The sequence below is a fragment of the Apteryx mantelli genome, chromosome 19 (genome assembly GCF_036417845.1).
Source record: "Apteryx mantelli isolate bAptMan1 chromosome 19, bAptMan1.hap1, whole genome shotgun sequence".
Lineage (NCBI taxonomy): Eukaryota > Metazoa > Chordata > Aves > Apterygiformes > Apterygidae > Apteryx > Apteryx mantelli.
Window position 1 is genome coordinate 7,633,546 of NC_089996.1, and position 19,366 is coordinate 7,652,911.

Here is a 19,366-nt window from a genome sequence, read left to right on the forward strand (position 1 = left end):
TCAGGACAGATAGAAGATATGGGTTTGCTTTTCACTTTCTTTTTTATTTGAAAGGACCAGTTAATGGCTAATTAAAGACTAGAAGGCTCAGGAAGTGAAGGGAATTAAGGCTTTGGCAGACTACGGCAATTTGGGGCAGACTGAGATCCTCTGAATTTTAGTTACTTAATAGCCAAATTGCTGTACTTTTCAATTTTATTAGGAAGAAGCCAGCACCTGTGAAGACTGGACTCTGAAGAGAAAATAATTTGTGGCATCTGAAGCAGGAATCCCCATCCTTAATCTTTCCTCTTCCCTCTCTTCTAAATAAAAGTACAGGTTTCCATTTGGTAATCTAAATGAAATCTGAAGATCCTTTTCAGGTATTCAATGGACATGTTTTATCAGTTACTCAAGAAGGGGTTAAGAAGATTAAGTATTAAAACCATAACATAAAACATCATACTTACATTTTGTTTGAAATGATTTTTCTCAGAACATTCTGAACTATCACGCCAAATGTCTGTGGAGTTTTCTCTCGTTTGCCAAATTCCCTGATCCAAGCAGACTCTGTATACATTTCCTGCACTTCCTGAAAGTAAACAGAGATTTAGTCTGAAAGTTCAAAATAAAGATTTCATTTTTCATATACACTTTACAGATTTCTCCCTTTCTCCACAGCAATAGAACCTCCCTCCCTCACCCCAAAAAGGAACAAAAAATTCTTGTCTTTGATAATTTCTTTTGCATATGTGCTTAGGAGAAAGTAGGAATGTAAGGTAGCAGAAATCAGTTCCCAGTATACACCTTGTATTTACAATAAACACATGGTTATTACACCCAAAAGAAAAGCCCACATTTAATTTTATTTCTTTTTCCTCATTAAGCTCATAAATATGCCCATCAAGTATGCCCAAGCTGTGCAGCCAAAATTGTAAGAGGAAGAGGATGGTTTGATCAGGGAATGATCATTCTCTTGGGCTTCAAAACACCTGTGGTTGGTGTTTTGTTTATGTACTTTGGGGCCAGATCAGCAGGTGGTGTGAACTGGTGAAGCTTCCTTGACTTGCACTGTGTTGTATTCATTTATACTAATTAAGAATTTGCCTATAACAGCAGAGGAACAGTGTGGAGATGCTGGTTGATTTTTGTTTTTCAGCAGTGACCCCTTATTTTCGTAATGAAGGATGGGGTCTCTTTTAACTCCTTGACCTCATCTTGAAGTTGTCCTCAACAGCTGACTTCCATCTATATCTAATTAAACTTGAGGGGTTTTACTCATTTTTGAATTAGAAATTGTTTAAGGGTGGCAGCAGAAATGAGAATATCTCATTTCACTCAGGATAATTGGAACTGAGAGAACTGCTTCTGGAGTGCAGGTTGGTATGATGGAGCAGGAGCTTTGTGTGGGGACTGCATGTCTGACAAGTAGTGGGGTTGTAACAGACCCTCCTGCAGAAGGAAATGACTTTGGCGCTTTTACTGGGACTTTGGCACACCTCAGAGAGGTGGAGGCTGTCTTTAAGGGCCTGTTCTGTACAAGGTGCCAAACAAAAAAATTGCAAAACATGAATAACTGAAGAATCCCGGAAGCCCCGATCAGGTCAGGTTAGGAGGCACCTTAGGGTTTGTGTTAGTTTCCGAGAACCAACGTTCTGACCTTTCATTCAGAAACCGCTCTGCTCTGCTGTGGTCCTGCTTTATTGCCAGGTTAGCTCCAAAGCTGTTAAACTGATCAATGCCCAGTACAAAGGGGTAGAGTGAAGAAAAATACTTTGGAAGATCTTAGGCACCAGTACTAGGGAAAAGCCTGGCCACACACCATAAACTGTCATCTTCATAAGGGCCAATGACGAGGCTGACTGTGAGATTGTGCCTCAGGATTCCAGATCCAGGAAGAGAGACTAAAATTTACACAGACTATAACTGGAGTGGTCACTTACTTTATACACTGAAAAAAATCCAAAGATGTGTGTCAAATCTGATCAGAAAGCCAATCTGAGTTCTAGACTATCCTAATTTTTAAGCGCTCAGACTTGGCAATGATGATGAGCCATGAAAAATCAACCTTGTGCTTCAGAGCATTTCTAGTCCAATCCTGCTGTGTCCCAGGACAGACAGACAGGTACCCCATCCCCAGTCTTGCAGAATCCCTAGGACAGCCAGACAGCAGAGCTTTCTCTAATGCTTCTTCACCAGAGGTGCTGTGGCATGGATGGGAATGCCAGATGATGCTGTAACTGAAGTTTTCCCCATTGTGATCACAGTGAAAAGTTTCATGAACTGGTGCTATGTCTTACATCTTGTATTTGCAGAAATTCAGATAGAAAAAGGGAAAAAAGGAGTTTTTATGACATGGAGGGAAAGGAGATGCTAATGTGCTATTGTGAAGAGCTGAATTTGTTTCAAACAGTTTACAGAAGCAGATACTTGGGAGAATAGATAAAGGCAGGGCCTCTTTCTGCTTAGCAGCCCAAGAAAGGGCAAATGATGAAATTTCAGAACTATTCATTCAGTTTAACAAACCACATGTGGGGAGGGCTGGAGAAGGTTGGATAAGCAGCCCACAGTAGTCTCCCATAAACTAAAGGACTTAAACATACTGGTCCTCATAGGTGACTTTAGAAAGGTGGCTAAGAAAGCAGGTTATGTGGCAGAAAGCAGAATCTCTACCCACTGCTGATAGGAATGTCCATCCTTTTATTTTGGAGAAAGGGAAGGTTGTTTGCTCTTAGATAGTTCTAGTCCTGCACATGTTATTCTTTTTGCCTTCCTTAATACCTCCCTGCTTCACTCTGTCCAAGAAAATATTGTTTGGAAAGCCCATTTATTCAATTCACCACTTGCTGGTGGTGCAGTATGGCCTACTGGAGGGGTGGCTGCTCAGACACCTTTGTTTGGTTATTCAACTTTTCTGGTTGAAAGCTTCATTTCTGGTTTCAGTGGAGACCCCAGAAGTTGAATCCCCAGAAACTGAACCCCAAATCTGTTGCTGCCAGTCAAGCCCTGGCAGTATGTTTACACATTCTTGGAAATGTTCATTTGTAGCAGACAATAATGGAGTTGTAATAAGCACAGATGGAGAGAAAAGGGTAAATAAGGTCACAACTAAACATTGACAGCAAGTCTGTGCCTCATGTCAGGAAAGCCATGAGACAGGAAAGCCTTCAGAGAGTGGGACACTGGGACAGCAGAGACCAGCACCACTTGTCCCTTAGCTGGATTCCCAGCAACTCCAAGAAAAGTTACCGCTTTCACATTACCATTTTCCAACCATGGCAAATATGAAGGACAAGGAACAGAGACATTTCCCGGGGGTGAGTAAGGCCAGCAAACAAACTGATCAAATGTCCCATTACAATGTATTCCTGGGGAGAGAAGCAAATAGATGTTTTACAAAAAAAAGTTCAAACAATGGATAACTATCAAAACTACTGTGTACTGTTCCAGGTAACCTGCAATCACATGGGTTCGTTCTGTGTGGAGTGGCTGACTCCTGCCACATGGAGAGCTGTGCTCTGGCAAGCAATGATCCAAAGAGTATTTACAAGCTGTAACAAACAAACTGCATGAATTCACAGTGCAATGCTCTATGCACAGTGCAAAAAGGGCTGTTACCTCTCTTCCATGGATCAACAGGAAAGAAGCAGGGTTTATGTGCTTCACTGGGAGCTGAGGGCATAGCTCAAAATCATCCCAAGGCATCTTTTATTCCAATATAACACACACATGCAGACGTGTTTTCACTTCCTGTCTTGTTACCCGCCAGAGACTTTTTGCTTTTAAATGGAAGATGTTCCACCTTTCATGACCTCTGTGACACCAATTTTCAGCTCAGACCATTGTCAACTTCCCTGATACTGATTGCCTGGTGCCCTACTTCCTGCCTCAAACTGTTCAGGACACAGAAATGATGTGTACCATGGAAGCCCCTAAACTGTTGAGATTCTCATATTCTCAGTTCTCAGCATGGTAGTACATACTGGCAGAACTGACTTTAAACATTACTGATAGCATCCAGAGTAAAGCAGATTATTGTCTAGAAGAGTATTCCAGGACATGATTCACATAGTCTTTATTGCCCTCTTGTAACCTGATGGAAGCTGAATCCAGAGCCTCCATGTTCCCAGAGAGTGGTAAGGGGAAGTTCCACACCCTAGATTGCTTCTGTTTTCATCCAGTGCCTGTCCAATGTAAAATACAAAAACATTACAAAGAACTGGGACTGGAATTCATATCTTCCCCTAGCTGTCGTGAGTAACTACACAATGGATCAGCTTGAACAAGGGTGGGAGACGGTCTCCTATCTCCTCCAGAATGGATAGTGGCACAGTGGTTAGCATGAGTTCCTGAAATACTAAATTTCTTACTCCATATTCTCCCAGACTGAAAACAAGACCGAACATCATCTATCATTAAGTGCTGTAATGCAAATGGTGGTATCCTCTTCTCTGAAGATACGTTAAGAGTAATGAGAGATCCTGTCGGCTGCCCTAATTTTGATACTTCAGGGTCAAAACAGGGTCTAAATCTCAAGTTTAGGGAGGTGCCTAACTATATATCTGAGTTAGACATCTCAGCCTAAACAGGCTCTCAGTTTTACACTAAATTTGGTCATTCAAAACTCTGGCATATTCCAGTGCTAGTCTAGCTGATGACTGGGTCCCACTCCTCCTTCTACATGTTGGTGACTTCCTAGAAAGTGATTCTATGCCAGACGGTGCTATCTCCTGTTACAGTCTCACAACCCCAAAAGAAAGAGAGAAATTAACCACTCAGACAGTTTTCCTTGAGTTACATGATTTGCTAATACATGACATTCTTACAATGAAATTGAATCCCATTGTTTTGAGAGGTCTCAAAAGGATATACAGAAAGGATGCATCAGCATTTTCTAGGTTCTTCCACATCAGCTTTCTAACTTGAGGCATACTGCTTTTCTAATTTTTTTTTTTTTTTGACCTGAGACGACCTTGGAGAAATCCAGCAGCAGTGACATGATATGAAGTAAATGCAACAGGAGAAATCATGGAAGCCAAAGATGAAGTTTGTAGGAGCCTGTACGATTTTTAAGGAGAAGGAGGAAGTTTCTTCCAATGAAATGCAGATAAAGGAAGATAGGCAGAAGGGAAACTCCTAGAGAAAAATAAATAGAAAATGAGGGAGGGCATGGCTGCAAGAAGAAGAAAACTAACAGGACTGAATATAGCTCAAAAACTGAGGTGGGTGAAGTGAAAGTTTCAGTTCTAAACTTTGTCCAGCATCTGGCCTTTAGAAATGTAATAGGCTGAAGGCAATGAACGTAAGTCAGATAAGACTTAGACTAGGATCAAAGTAGAGAAAAGAAACCATAAATGGTGTTTGTTTGCAATAGTAGCTGAGAAGAAAGTAAAAGAAATCAGTGCAGCTGAAAGGACAACTGTGATGAGCAGAATGTATGGTAGGCCCAGCTTGCATACATGTCCTCATTGACTACCCACTTTTTGATAGGGAGGTTGGCTACCGTCCATGTTCATGCTCCTCCACCTCTTTTGAAATATAACTGAAATGTTCTCTGTCCATTCACTGTATGTCTTAAGTAGGCACCTATCTGAGCAGAGCTTATTCTTTTAAGAACGATATAGTCAGAGACCATGAACTCCCCTTTTGCACAGCAACATTAACCTTAGATCACTCGACCAGTCTTGGCAGGTGTGGGATCAGTTCCTGCCTCCACCACTTTTACCTTTCTGGAGAAGACACTGAACATTAGGTGCGGTCCACTCCAGCTTTAGAAGCGATGACACCATTCATCCAAGAATCCGAAAGGCATGGGGGGAGGACAACAAGTAAGGGACTGAAATTTGAAGCTAATGGTTTCAGGTGTCAGGTGAATATGGGACAACCTGGTCTCTGTCTTAATTTATTTGCTTTTGTTTGTTTTATTAACATAATGGCTGTACTGCAAAATGCATAAACAGTCCTGTGAGAAAAGAACAGGGCCCCAGCTGCCTTGCCTAGGCAGAAATCAGACCCTATCTTGCCTCGTGTGTTTTGGATTCTTGTCAGTCATGGCTCAGTTTCTGAAGGATAAATTGGAACTGCTTTCTTTCCCCTGGATTGTCTGCTGTCTTATGGCTAGTACTTTCCAAAAATATGGGGTTGACTTCCTTCAGACTGAAATGGGAACTGTCTCCTGCATCCAAAGGACGTGTTCATGCCTAAAATTGGTAGTATCCACATCTGGACGATGCACTCAGTGCCATACCACAGTGGTAGCTCAGGACCAGCTGCTCAAGGGATCACTTGTGTATATAGCCTGGGCTTCTAACATGTTTCAGGACAAAAAGAGACCATAACTTCATGATTGCACCTGTTTGCATATCAAGTTATAGCTGACTGTACTACATTTAGAACTTAAAAACAAACACACACTTCCACAAAGCAAGGTAAAGAATTTGAATATTTGGATATTCAGCAGTGTTACTTTTGACAGTTTGCTTTATCTTGCTGTTTGCTTCCTTACCGGTAACTACAGTTGGTTTCTGTAGCATTTTCAAACATTCTTTTTTGTAGCTGAGCCATCCAGATGTGGTTTTTTCCAATAGTGATCCTTTGGCCTGTGGGTGAAAATATTGGACACAAAGAAAATCATTTAGAGCCTTGTGGTCTTTAATGGTATAAGCTTCCTTCAGTTATACAAATTTAGGAGGAGAGGAGAGGAGAGGAGAGGAGAGGAGAGGAGAGGAGAGGAGAGGAGAGGAGAGGAGAGGTAAAAAGGGAGGGGAAGACAGAATCCCTTCTTCCCTAGGAAGCTATTAATGAAATTTCATCAATGGTTGTCTTTGAACAAGAAATCTATTGCCACAGTTTTATTCAACATGTGCCTGAGTCCCTTCTAAAAATCCACATAGATATTTAATTGCTAGGATCTGGGGGGTGCACCAGATACATGGGAATTTCATTCCTATACTGTAGAAAATGTGTGCTGATCTTCTCAAATCTTACAGTCTTTCCAAGCCTTTTACAGTCAGTTTATGCCAGGGTCAGCTAATCATTCCTGTGTATTTATGTTTCTTCTGGATTAATTTATGAATCTGATTGATGATAATTTTCAGGACTGTTTATATTTTAGAGTATTTTTAAAGATAATCAGCTGTACTCAGTTGAGCAGTTCAGTAAAAATTTGAATTAATGAGTAATGAATAAACAATACTATTTTGATAATAACACTTTTTCTCTAGTGCATTCTGTGCTCCCCCTCACAGCACTTCAAAAGCCATTTCGTCCTCCAACGGCTGCAACCTTGCCATCAGCATCTTTCTTTTCATATTAAAAAAAAAAAAAGCACAACTGTTCATCTCAGTTTTATTTGCCCACCTGCACCTTCTATGTTGCCTTTTTGGCCTGGACAGGGAACAGTCTTACTGTTGGAGGTTGTCATGTGCCCAGAGGGGGGAAGAGACTCTGCCCTCAAGACTTCTGGCTTAGAGAAATGGAGCATAAATTCTTACTTTTCTCCATGCCGAAATTTTCTCCATGTGAAACATCACACAAGTGGATTTTTTATGTCCAAGCTTTTGTAGGTATATTTTGGATTTTTTTTTTCTGTTGTAGATATTTTCAAGACTGGTTCTGCCTACACCTTTTCTTATAGTGATCTCTCCAGAGAAGATCAAGAACGTGTTTAATCAAAAAAAAGCTAGATTCCAGGAGAATAAGACCTGGAATAATTGCTTTGAAGTGATCTGGGTAGAGAGAATAGAAATACGAAAATTGCAAGAACAGTTTCCCCCTTACCACTGTAGCCTTGAAAACAGGTTCAACTTTGTGTTTCGTTTAGTGGCAGCAAATTCTGCAGAGTGCCCTCTGGTCCTTAGAAAATCAACCTCTCCACCACAAAAGCTTGGCTGCTCCTCTCGGCTGCTGCCCAGTCTGCAGTCTCCTATCTCATTGCTCTCTTGTCTTCTGTCTCTTTGTCTGCTCACCCCATTCTGTTCTCTGGAAGCTTCTGTCCCCCCCAACACGATCAGCTGCAAGAACAATCCACCCTCCATCCACAGGGTCCTGTCTGACCCATCACCCAGTCTCTCCTTTTCTGGATGAAGATAATACTAAGAACACAAATGCAACAGGTCTGTCAGAGCCTAAATGGAGGTCTTACTCTGACATAAAAATGCTGCAGGTTGTATGAGACAGCATTGCTGCCGTTACAAGAGTTGGAATGTACTGCAGTCATGGAAACACACTGAAGAGACACAGAAGTTGAGGGGGCTGTCAATAGTGTTTGAAAAGGGAGTGAGAAGAGAGGTTTAGAAGGTCTCTGTTGGATGTGTTGACCCTGTGTTGCTCCCTTGGGACCTGAAAGTAGATATGGAGAAATGAAAGAGAGGCCTAGGTTTTATCAAGAGAGGGTGAGAACAGGGGTGTAGATCTATAGTTGTCAGCACAGAGAAGGGGGTTACATTCATCTCCACTGGGTAAGAATTGCTTCTAAATATAAAATCAGTTCTGATGTTAAAAAAAAAAACACCATCATTCCCAGCCATAGGGGGACAACGATTTTATATACAGTGACTGACAGAAGAGACTGTACTGGTCAGAAAAATATGGTTTTGGTTTGTTTGTTTTTTGCCTAGGTATGACCATTCTTTATGGGGTGAAATATTTTTGTCAGAAAATCAATGAATATTGTTTGGGTTGTGGTGCACATCTATGGCACATGCCTTATCAATTTAAGAGTTACAATTGTCCCAAAGGGATTCTCACATTTTAGCTTGCTCTCTGTTAATACCAACTTTTCTTACACATCTTTATCACATGACAATCTTACTGAAGAGGCCTTTAGAGGGCCATAGCTGATAAATACTGTTTAGGAAAGGAACGGCTAAAAAGAGAAGAGTTAAATGCAAAATTGGTTTGTGATATGTTAGAGCTGACCTGTTGAAGAAATGCCCACCTAAGAGCAAAGCAGTAGAGAAAAGATAGTGCTAGATACTGCTTACAGATCAACATCAGTATGATGACTTGAACATTATTTATCCAGGGAAAAAATCATCAGCCAGAGTAGTCTCTGTGTAATATCGCAGCTGGTTTCCTGAACTAAGACTTTGAGAGGCCAGAGGCAGGCAGATAGTCCAAGAATACTGTTACTATAAGTTTCCAAAAATGAATAATTCAATACTGGTTGAAAACGTTACAGATCGTCTTGACCATTTTGGAGAGTAGACTATAAGTTTTCAAAATGCAACAACTCTCTTGCTAAAGGATGCTTTTCAGTTTTCCAAGGAAGACCCCTTTGTCTGGACCAGAACCTTTTTGGGAACTGCCTTTCACACATGTGCAATGTACTGAGATTCTGCAAGCTTGGTGAGGTGCCAAGGGCTGAGAATCATCACTGAACACACATCCACATGTCGGTGGACTAACAGCATCACTCTGAGCTTCAGCACATTATTCCTCTATGGATACAGAAGATTTATTAAGATCAATCCCTTTTTCTCTTTCCATCAGAATGGCTCTTTAACCAGAATTCAAAAGAAAAGATCTGTTAGGAAGTCATTATATTCTGTGGCATTTCTCAGCTCAATTCCTCCTTCCATTCCTTTCCCAAGGCGAGAATTAATTTTCTGCCTCCTTTTAATTTTGTTGTTGTTGTTGTTGTTGTTGTTGTTGTTGTTGTTTTTGATAAAATAACCAGGTTACTGTACGGCTGTGAACTTCACCTGTATCTTATCTTTGGATCTAAGTTTGCTGGAAAAATAAAGAAAAGTCTGTGTTTGTTTGCTTTCAAAACAAGAACAGTGGTGAAACTTTAGCTGTTATATGGGACCATATATGAGTATTCATACATGTTTTTGCTGTATAAAATGCTGCCTGTCCAAAGTTCTGCTTTGAGACTCCTAGCTAATTTCCAGACACCCTACTTGGAATTCCAGGGAGTAGAAAGTCTATAATTATTCTTCATCTGATGGACTTGCAAGATAAGGAGAGAATATTTACAACAGGCATGAGAAAGGAATGTATGTTTCCAAAATAAAAAGCATCTTGACATTTCCCTGGTGCGGGCCCCAAAATGCTGAGAGCTGGGGGAGACTGTTGAGAAACTCTCAGGTCAGTGAACCTCATTTGAAGAGGCAAAGAGATGTAGATGACGCAGTTGTAGAAAAGATTACTTGATTTGAAGGATAGCACTTCAGTTTTTAACAAACAAACACATTAAACAGGAAAGGAAATACAGGGAAAGCCTCATAAGTGCTACCTGGCTGCTTGTTTGGTTCCATTTCTGGAGATAGAATTGAGAAAAATTAATGAAAGAAACTCACTTAACAAGAGGGAGGAACAGCTTAGGCATAAAGGACAGTTTAACTTCACTTCCTTATGTGTTTGTCAGTCTCTGCAAAGCTAGAAACAGAGTCAGAAATCTAATACCTGGTCACTATTGATGTAAACATCTGAGATGCTTGGTTTTCCACCAGAAGACATTTTGATGAAAAAAACTCAAAAGAATCAACTTTATATAAAATGAGGTCAGCACCAGACATAATTAAACACTGAGTCAGCTGACCTGAAATGTTAATATTAAATGCAGAGTTAGAAGAACATATCGTTGAAATAATTAATGAGAAAAATTGCAAATGATTGGAAATTAGCAGAGGAGCAGACAATGATAGCACAGGTCAATTAATAAGGATCATTTGGATCACACAGAAGCATGAGCTTATCTGCAGAGCATATGCTGTAATACACCTAATACAAAATTTTACTCCTAGAAGCCACAGCTGGAAGATGTATTTGAGGACTGCAATGATTTTGAGAAGGATTTAGATTTAGTTGTAGAAATAAAGTGACAGGAATCCTCTCTTTGCAGTGCTGCAGTAAAAGAGAGTGTTGAAATTCCTGCATTTGTACATACAAGTGGGAATGTTGAAAAGAACTATGAGATGATGCAGTATTTTTTCTTGGCTTGACTCTGTCTGGATATTATGATTAACTTTGATGGCCGTGCTTCAAAAGAGATGGTGATAAATTTGCAATTTGTTAGGGAAGTGCTAGAGTGGCCTCAAGCATTAGAATAAAAAGCTAATAAACCCCCATAGTTCTGTCTTATCAAAGAAATGGCTACACAAAGATTCAACAGCAACCCATGAGGACTTAATGACAGCAGGTTGGGAATTGCTCGGGGGCTACTTATACAGAGCCTACCAAAAACAGCTAAAAAAGGCAAGCGTGTATCCCATATGTTACCATTCAGTCTGCAGTGGTCTCCATTCCCACTGGGGCAAATCTTTAAGGACCTCTATATTGAGAAAGGCTGAAGAATGCTGGCAGTGCCTTGGAATGAGGAAGATGTAGCTTTCTTTCCCTTCTTAGCTTGATGGAGATTGATGCAGGTGCCATACAGAAGACTTGAATGTGTTCCGCACTGGGGCATTCTCAGTCCTTCCTGCCAAGCTCTTCAGTATTAAGTAGACTACAGAGATATTCACTGGGCAGTGAGAAGACAAACTGTATGGATGGCAATAAAGCACTAGCCTTAAATGGGAAGGAGGATTTAAGGAGGTGGGACACATTAATGTCCGTTATCTGTCTAACTAAGTGAAAAGGATTCAAAGAGAAGTCAATAAGACAGGCTTGCATATATATCTTCTATCCATGTGGTTAATATTCTTCAGAGAGGGGTTCAGGTTCTCTCAGGAAGATGAAGAATTGTGGTGTACCTGATGAATCTGGATATAGCAATGACTCCCGAGAACTTGGGAGCTTTTCCTCCTTTGGCCATGTTTGGGAGAAAGTCCAGTTCTGTAGGTATGTTCTGAAAAGTGCTGCCAAATCACTCATGCATGCAAAATAGGCGTGTGATTATTTTTACAGATCCCAGTGAGGTTTTACTATGAACTAAGCCCTGAGCCACTCAGTGCTATCATAATTGAGATGCTATGTGTGCTCCGAAGTAGAAATACAAGCTTTCAGGAAAATTTATAGTGATCTCAGGCCATGACAATATGCAGCTGAGCTTGAGTTTTGATGTCAATTTTAGATTTTGGTTGAAATTTAGCCACTCTAGCATTTAAACAGAAATTTAGCAGAATTTAGGGTTCAAAATCCAAGACAGAAATTCAGAAAGCCTGTAACCTTTGTCTTGCACTGAAAGTTTCTTCACTTCAGAATGTTTGAAGTTTCATCGGTAACATATGAACCATCTCAGCTTGAGAATCTGAGCACCCAATTCACAACAAAGCTCAGTGTCATTAAAATTTAATCAAAGTTACCTGGAAGGGTCTTTCAATTCATTTTGGTTACTCAGAGCATTCAAACTGCATGAGGGTGACAACATTTGTCACTATTCTTTAAAAGTATTCTGGATGCAGCAGATATCGCTGCTTGAAGCTCTCACCTAAGAAATGAATTATAAAAATAAATCTCTACGGTTGCAAACAGCCTAATTTAAATCTATTTTGCCATCATCGATTATAGCATAATCAGTATTTTACCTTTTAATTTCTGAGTTATATTAAGCTAATGATGAAAAGAAGTGGTGACTGTTTATTTGGAATATGAAAAAAAAAGAACTTTCTATATAAAGTAGAAATGACATAAGAGCTTAAGTATTTACTGATTCTTTCAGCCATGATCCTGATGTTCCCTGACTGATGATTTTTATAGCTATGTTGGTGTTTGTCTAGGAAATGTGGATAAAGAGATTTATGATTGTTATTTCTTTATTATGGTTTCTTTATTATGGTTTAAACTACCTGATGTAAACAAGTTCCAGGAGTCACTGTAACAAAGTAATTCACTGTGAATGAATTTATATCTTTCAAAATTTTGATTCCACTGAGGTCATTGGGAATTTTTCTCTTAACTTCGATGGCACCAGCACTTTGCTTGAGGTATGCGATATATTGAATGTGGCTTACAAACCTGAAAGTCCTTTCAGTTCTGTATTCATTTATGTGAGAGAAGCTCTCACACAAGCAATAGTAATATTATCTACTAAAAAATTCAGAATATATGTCTCCCGATAACTTATTCATAAAAATTCTACAAGCAAAATTACAACCCCTGTAACATGCACATTAAGCATGCTTCCTTGGCTAAGTGGAGGACAGGTGGATAGAAATATATTATTAGTGGATAGAAAAAAAAATATATATATATATATAAAATATTATATATTATTGCTTTCAGGTTAAGGTAAACCTGTCAGTTACATTAATTCTCATGCCCACTTATTTCATATACATTTATCCTAAATTTATATATGAGTTTTCTTCAGATGATTTAAAATTTACTACAACACCTAAGTAAACTGTATTTTAAAATTTACTGAGCTAAAGATAAACATGGTGATTAAAAACACATATGAAAATTTCCCAGAAATGAATTTCACTGAGATATTTTGTCATTACATACCTAAAGCTGTCCCAAATTTTAAGACAATATAGATGAAGAAGCAAGTTTATTAAAATTTTGTTCTAGATGTAGTACAAAAGCAAGATGATGGTTTATTAAGCTCTACAGGTAACAATCCAAAAATTGTACATAGTTTTGCTAGCCTTCTGTAAAAAGTTGAGATGCAGAATGATACCAATAATATCAGCTTGCAGATACAGAAAACGGAATGCGTAGCACTTGCATACGTCTAAATGATAGTGTCATAAATTACACTAAGCTGTTTCTACAAGGCAAGAAAGTGGGGAAAACAGTAGAAAATAAGCATGATTCATGATTGTATTGATATCTGTTAGGCAAATTGAAAAATAATTTATTATTAAACAATATTGATATGAAAAGAGATTGTATAAAACAAATGTAAATACTATTTATTCACTGTATGAATCAGCATTAACAGAAGAAAACTGTGTTAATGACCTAGTCAGAGTGAGTTGTAATATAAAATTCTATAGCTTCTCAGTCAACATTTCTCATGACTAATTTTCAACAAATATAAATTCTTATATCAGAACTATTTGTGCAACAAATTTGCTGTTTGTGAAGGTTAAGATGCTATGTGAGCGGAATCTTCTTTTGTATTGTCAATAGTTAATTATTGAATTAACTTACCTGTTTCACTAGAAACAACATCATGACAGAGCTGGCAGGTCCAGGAAATATTTTGGACCAGAACACCATACTGAAGCAGAGACTAAGAAGTGTGGCCATGCCCATTCTAATAAATCTGTTCTTGATATGCTGCTATCTCACTCTACCACAAAGCAACTGTCCTGTGAAAAAAATTAAAAATCTCTTCTTTTATGGATGCAACTGTTTCAGAATCTTCTTATAAATAAGCCAGGAAATCTGCTAAAATGTCTAGGCTTGCTAGACTCCAACTACGTTTTGTTTTTCTGATAAAAGGCAGAGAGAATGTAGTCTAAGCTTCACAGAAAGTCTGCTTTCTGTAGCTTGTCCTTTAGCCAATGAGAAGTCACAAAACTATTAAAACATTAACGGGCTAATCCTGTTCCCTTGGAACTTCATGGGAATTTTGCCAGTGGCTTTGTGAGAGTGAAATCCAGCACCATAAATACATACAGATATTTATATGCTTATGAAACTATTAAAACATATGCTTAAAATAGAGAAAATCTTTGTGTAAGAACCTTGCTAAATAATAGTTGTTTTTTATCCTTTCTGATCACACTTTGTCAAATATATAGTCAGTGAAGGATTGGAGAATCTGCATGCACAAAAAATGCTGTTACCAGAGATTAAAGTTTTACTACAGTTCTTATAAATTTCCATGTTCCTCCAACAGCTTCAACTGCAAGGCTTGAGAAATTTCTGAAGAATTTCAGCTTTAATTTTCCAAAATTTGTTTGCAACATTTTTAGTTGCTGAGAAAAGCCTGAAACGCTAATAACCCTACGTGATATACAGAAAATTAAAACCATTTATAATATTATAATCTTAGAGCCTGACTTATGATTTTCATGCTCTGAGTTGATAGCCTGGACAGTCAGGAAGATGTTGCCTCCTGCGTTTCTGAGAGAAATGAAGTTTACAGCTATGCATACAGAAGAAGGCCTTGTGTCTTTCTCAGAGTTTGCAGGTGGACCAGTTTAGCTGAGCTGGGGCAGGGGGCAGAGGCCACACCATTAGGACTGTAGAGGCCAGCAGTAGCCCAATTTTCCATGCCAGATACAAGCTAAATCCAGACTGTGGAGCAGATGTACTCTGCAGCACACCCCATCAACCTGACCAGCATCGAGTGGGTCATGACTCTCTCCCTACTTAATATACCCAAGCTTTCCTCTAGAGGAATCCAAGAGGTGGAAGGGCACATTTTATACCCATCTCTCATCTTCACATGCAGTCTGGATGTGGTAGAAATGTGTACTGGGACATAGGACATGGAAGTGCTCTGTGAGACAAATGTTTCGGGTTGGGAATACATCCAGAATGGATGGTCTCTAGAGAGACCTGGGAGTATGGGCAGTGGCTACTCTGCTTTCCTAGAGCCAGGGATTGCTCTCCTGGGTGGATGTTTTGACACACACACATATCCTCCCAAAGCTACACCTAAGGGCAACTCTGGGGACCAGGAAAAAGCACCTCAAAACCCCTTTGGCAACTGCTCAGCTGTGTATTGCTCCAAGAATAGATAAACATTTTCTAACGGTCATGTTAGATCAATACTGAAAGATCAGCACTGTAGCAGGTTACAAAAAGCAGACCTGAATAGTGTTCCGACACTGAAGCTGTTTTGAGGCCACCATGAGAAATGTTCCAATGCTCAGGAAACCCTGAATTCAGGCCAGGCCCTAGGTGAGCAAATCCTCAGGATTTCTTTTGATACATCCTTGCTTCATCTCCCAGGAGCATGCAAGTCTTCTCATCTGCTCCACTGAGAGCTGGAGCCCAACAGCCGAGGCTCTGTTTTCACCAAAGGTTGTGATAATACTTGGCCTCTTTGGGATTCATTTATTCCTCACTATTCCACATCTCCAGGAAAGTAGATATGACAGCATGCAGCCATTGCCGCTCTTCTCTCTGCCTTTTCATGTTCTACAATAATAAGTCTCATGAAGAAGACAGGATCGAATCACCCTTTATTCAAGAAGTCAGTACGTCATGGATTTTTGAAGTGGCATCATGGCATTTTCTTCTTCATTCTTCTACAGTAATGGGCAACACTTCACTTACTGCTTTGACCCCTTCTGAGCAATGAGGTGACATTTTCATAGGAACCATCACTTATACTCAAAGATCTTGTTTCTGAATGGCAGTATTCACCTTAAAATACTTCACTGTGCATAGACAGCTGGGACTGCTGTTCTCTGTGTGCAGCATTTTGTATTCATGACTGCTGAATTTCATTTACGTTTTATCATCTGGTCACTCGAGCTTTGCAAGATTCTTCTGCAGCTCTTTAGGGTTGCACTTTTTTTTTTTTTTTAGTCCAGATACCTGCTTGGTCTGTCATTCTGTTGCTGGCCAGTTCTTCAAGCTGAGATCTTCATAACAGTTTAAAATACACATTTATCCCCCGTTTCTTTAGGAGTTTCAAGCTGGGACTTGCCTAATCTCATGCTTCTCCTATCCTGACAGCTTCTGGGTGGAAAGTAGTTCAAAGCTGTAGGCCTTTGAACAGCTGTAGAAAATAACCTTCCTCTGGCAGGAGGAAAGTGTTTGACACATATTTTTCAAATGCCTGCCACAGGTTTCCCAGATGCAGCCTGTCTACTCTTTGCTTGGATACTGTTTGTTGAGAAGGATGTGGACATACATAGGAGACACACACCTACGAAATATATAACCAGGCATAAGCTGTGTTCTCTGCAGAGGTATAAGATATACCTGCTGTGAGCTGGCTGTTGGTAACTCACCAAGGTCCACTACCTTTTACCAGAGCACAATGTCAACTCTCTGGTAAAAGGCAGTGGACCTTGATGAGTGCTCTGTCTGACTAAACAGACTAAAGAGCATTTTTAATGCTGTCCATTCTTGCATCCATTAGAGGAACTCTGTCTCTTAAAAAGCGCCCCTCAGAGGTATAATGTATTCTGCGATGTGTAACTAACTCACCTTTTGTGCCTAACGCAGTTCGGTCCATGCTGACATTCATGTTCCTCACTGTGCTGATTGTCTGTAGCGTATTGCACCATCCACTTTGTAGCATTCATGACCCAAACCAGACTGGCCACAGCTCTCCATCAACCCAGGAGTCTCTGTAGTCTTTGTTTCATTGGGTCATAGGTCATAGTATCATAGGATCACAGGATAGTTCAGGTGGGAAGGGACATTAAGAAGTCTCTAGTCCAACCTCCTGCTCAAAGCAGGGTCAGGTCTGAGGTCAGAACAGGTTGCTCAGGGTTTATCCCGTCAGGTATTGAAAACCTCCAAGGAGGCAGACCGCACAACCTCTCTGGGCAACCTGTTCTACTATTCGGCTATCCTCATGGTGAAAAAGTTTCTCTTTATATTCAGTTTTATATCCTCTCTTGTTTCAACCTATGTCGTGTTTCAACCTATGTCATGTTTCAACCTCTGTCTCTCATCCTCCCACCACAAACCGGGGTGAAGAGCCTGGTATTGGAAGCCTGCTATTAGGTTCCCCCTGAAGCCTTCTCTTCTGCAGGCGCAACAAGCCCTTTACTTCAGCCTCTCTTCACATCATACGTGCTTCAACTCCCTGACCATCTTGATGGCCCTCTGCTGAACTCACTGCACTTTGTCCATGCCTTTCCTCTTCCTCTTAGCATCTTCCGTCTTTAATACCCCTTTCCCTCTTCCGTAACAGATAATGGTGTTTTAGGACAGGGAGTAGTGCTACAAAGATAAAACCTCGATATTTGTTCCATAATTATATCAGTGGGTATCCAGAAAGCAACACTGATGAATTGCTTAAGCTTTCAGATATAGCGCTGTAAACTAGTCTCACGGAAGAGAATGGAAATGATAACAGCTTTGTATGGAACAACAATGTTAGAACACCAGCTCCTGCATTCACTCCAGATGTACTTTTGCAGTTGACCTAAAGGAAAGCTTTATCTGGAAATGTAGCTAAATACTGAATCATAAACTGCTACTGTTTGGGAGAGGATGCTATCTGGCTAGTGATCTTGTCCACAACCTCAGACTTAGTTTTTCATTAGTGACAATAGGAATTCTGTAAGGCTAGGGAGTGGAAACATGCCCTCCATTTTCTTTAGGCCTTAGATGGTGCTGCAGAGCAGCCAAGGAGATCCTCAAGGTGCTCTTCTGAGCATGCAACAATCCCATAATCGTCAATAAAGTGGGATTCCTATGATAGGAGGATTAAGCAAGTGTAATGAGAGGCCGCTCTTTCAGCTCTGCCTGCAAAATTAAGCAGAACTAAGCGCTGATGTTTTATGAACTTGTTCTTTCCTTGACAGTCTTTTACTTTAAAAAGCAGAATGAGATTCATTAAAGGATACACATGTGACTTCAGCATCAGTCTTGTGGTATCAGTCTCCCTTAGGGTAAATGTTTTGACCTCAGACTTGTAAAATGAGATGGCCATTTACTAAAACTCCTGCTCCTTCCAGTTGTTTTCCTCACTTATTTTTATTGAAAGATTCAAACACTGACACAGCTGGGGCAAATAGACCTGACTTGTTACTGTACGTGTAGCTCATGGACTGTTCTTGCAGGGACTGGTCCCACCTTACTTTTAGCGCAACGGATTCTTTATTATTGCATGGAGCAACAACTGTTCCACACAAGCTTTTGCAAAATTTATCACTCATTTCCTAGGAAACAAATCAGAATCCTATGCCTTATCAGGCAGACAGAAAAAGCAACATCTTTAACATGTCAAGGTGGAAAATGTTTTTTAGATGAGCAAAAAAAATTACTGTTTCACAGAAGGAACAGAAGAGCAGACAGAATGAGGACAATTCAGCCTTTTCTCTATTCTTTCATCTAACCTGAGTTTAAATTCTATTACACATTCATGGAGGCAGACTGGAGAGTGCCAAGAGTCCCATAAATAGGAAAGACATGAAACATACGACTTTCATTTGTAACTGCTGGAACTTGGAGCTAGTACAGGCAGCTTCCCAGTGCTCTTGGGAAATGCTCTAACACTGTGAAATGCTCTAATTTAGGAACTGGTCTCATCTTCTTAAGTATTTCTTTACAGTAAGATTCACCGCTGTATTCAATTTAATTAGTGTTCAATGTAACAGGAGCATTTGGAACTGCAAGACGCAGTCATATTGCAGTACTTTCTGTGTTACATACATTTACTCCTGTGATTCAGTGGCAAAAGTATAATTTATTGTCCCTCCTCCTTGTATTTCTTTCACAAGATTTACTGCCAACCACTGTCTTACAGCCTTAATCTCTCCTGCTACATCATTTCTGCTCATGCCCATATCTCTGCTGTCTGTTTTAATTACAGAGCTGGTACAATTTGTTGAGAGGAATGCAGAATGGG

At 39.9% G+C, this 19,366-nt stretch overlaps 1 protein-coding gene across 2 annotated transcripts in view; it reads right to left on the minus strand.

Moving 5' to 3' along the window:
* The window catches only part of GLP2R (glucagon like peptide 2 receptor), a 48,214-nt gene extending 33,912 nt beyond the window's left edge, over window positions 1-14,302 (minus strand). Inside the window, exons 1-4 of one of the 2 annotated variants that reach the window (XM_067308140.1) lie at window positions 14,026-14,302; window positions 6,485-6,578; window positions 3,243-3,347; window positions 450-571 (exon numbers count right to left, since the gene is read on the minus strand). In XM_067308140.1, coding sequence (XP_067164241.1) covers window positions 450-571; window positions 3,243-3,347; window positions 6,485-6,578; window positions 14,026-14,130 — 426 coding nt within the window. In that variant the 5' untranslated portion in view covers window positions 14,131-14,302. The remainder of the gene's footprint in view (window positions 1-449; window positions 572-3,242; window positions 3,348-6,484; window positions 6,579-14,025) is intronic. The other variant, XM_067308141.1, reaches the window with a different exon arrangement.
* Window positions 14,303-19,366: the final 5,064 nt, after the last annotated feature.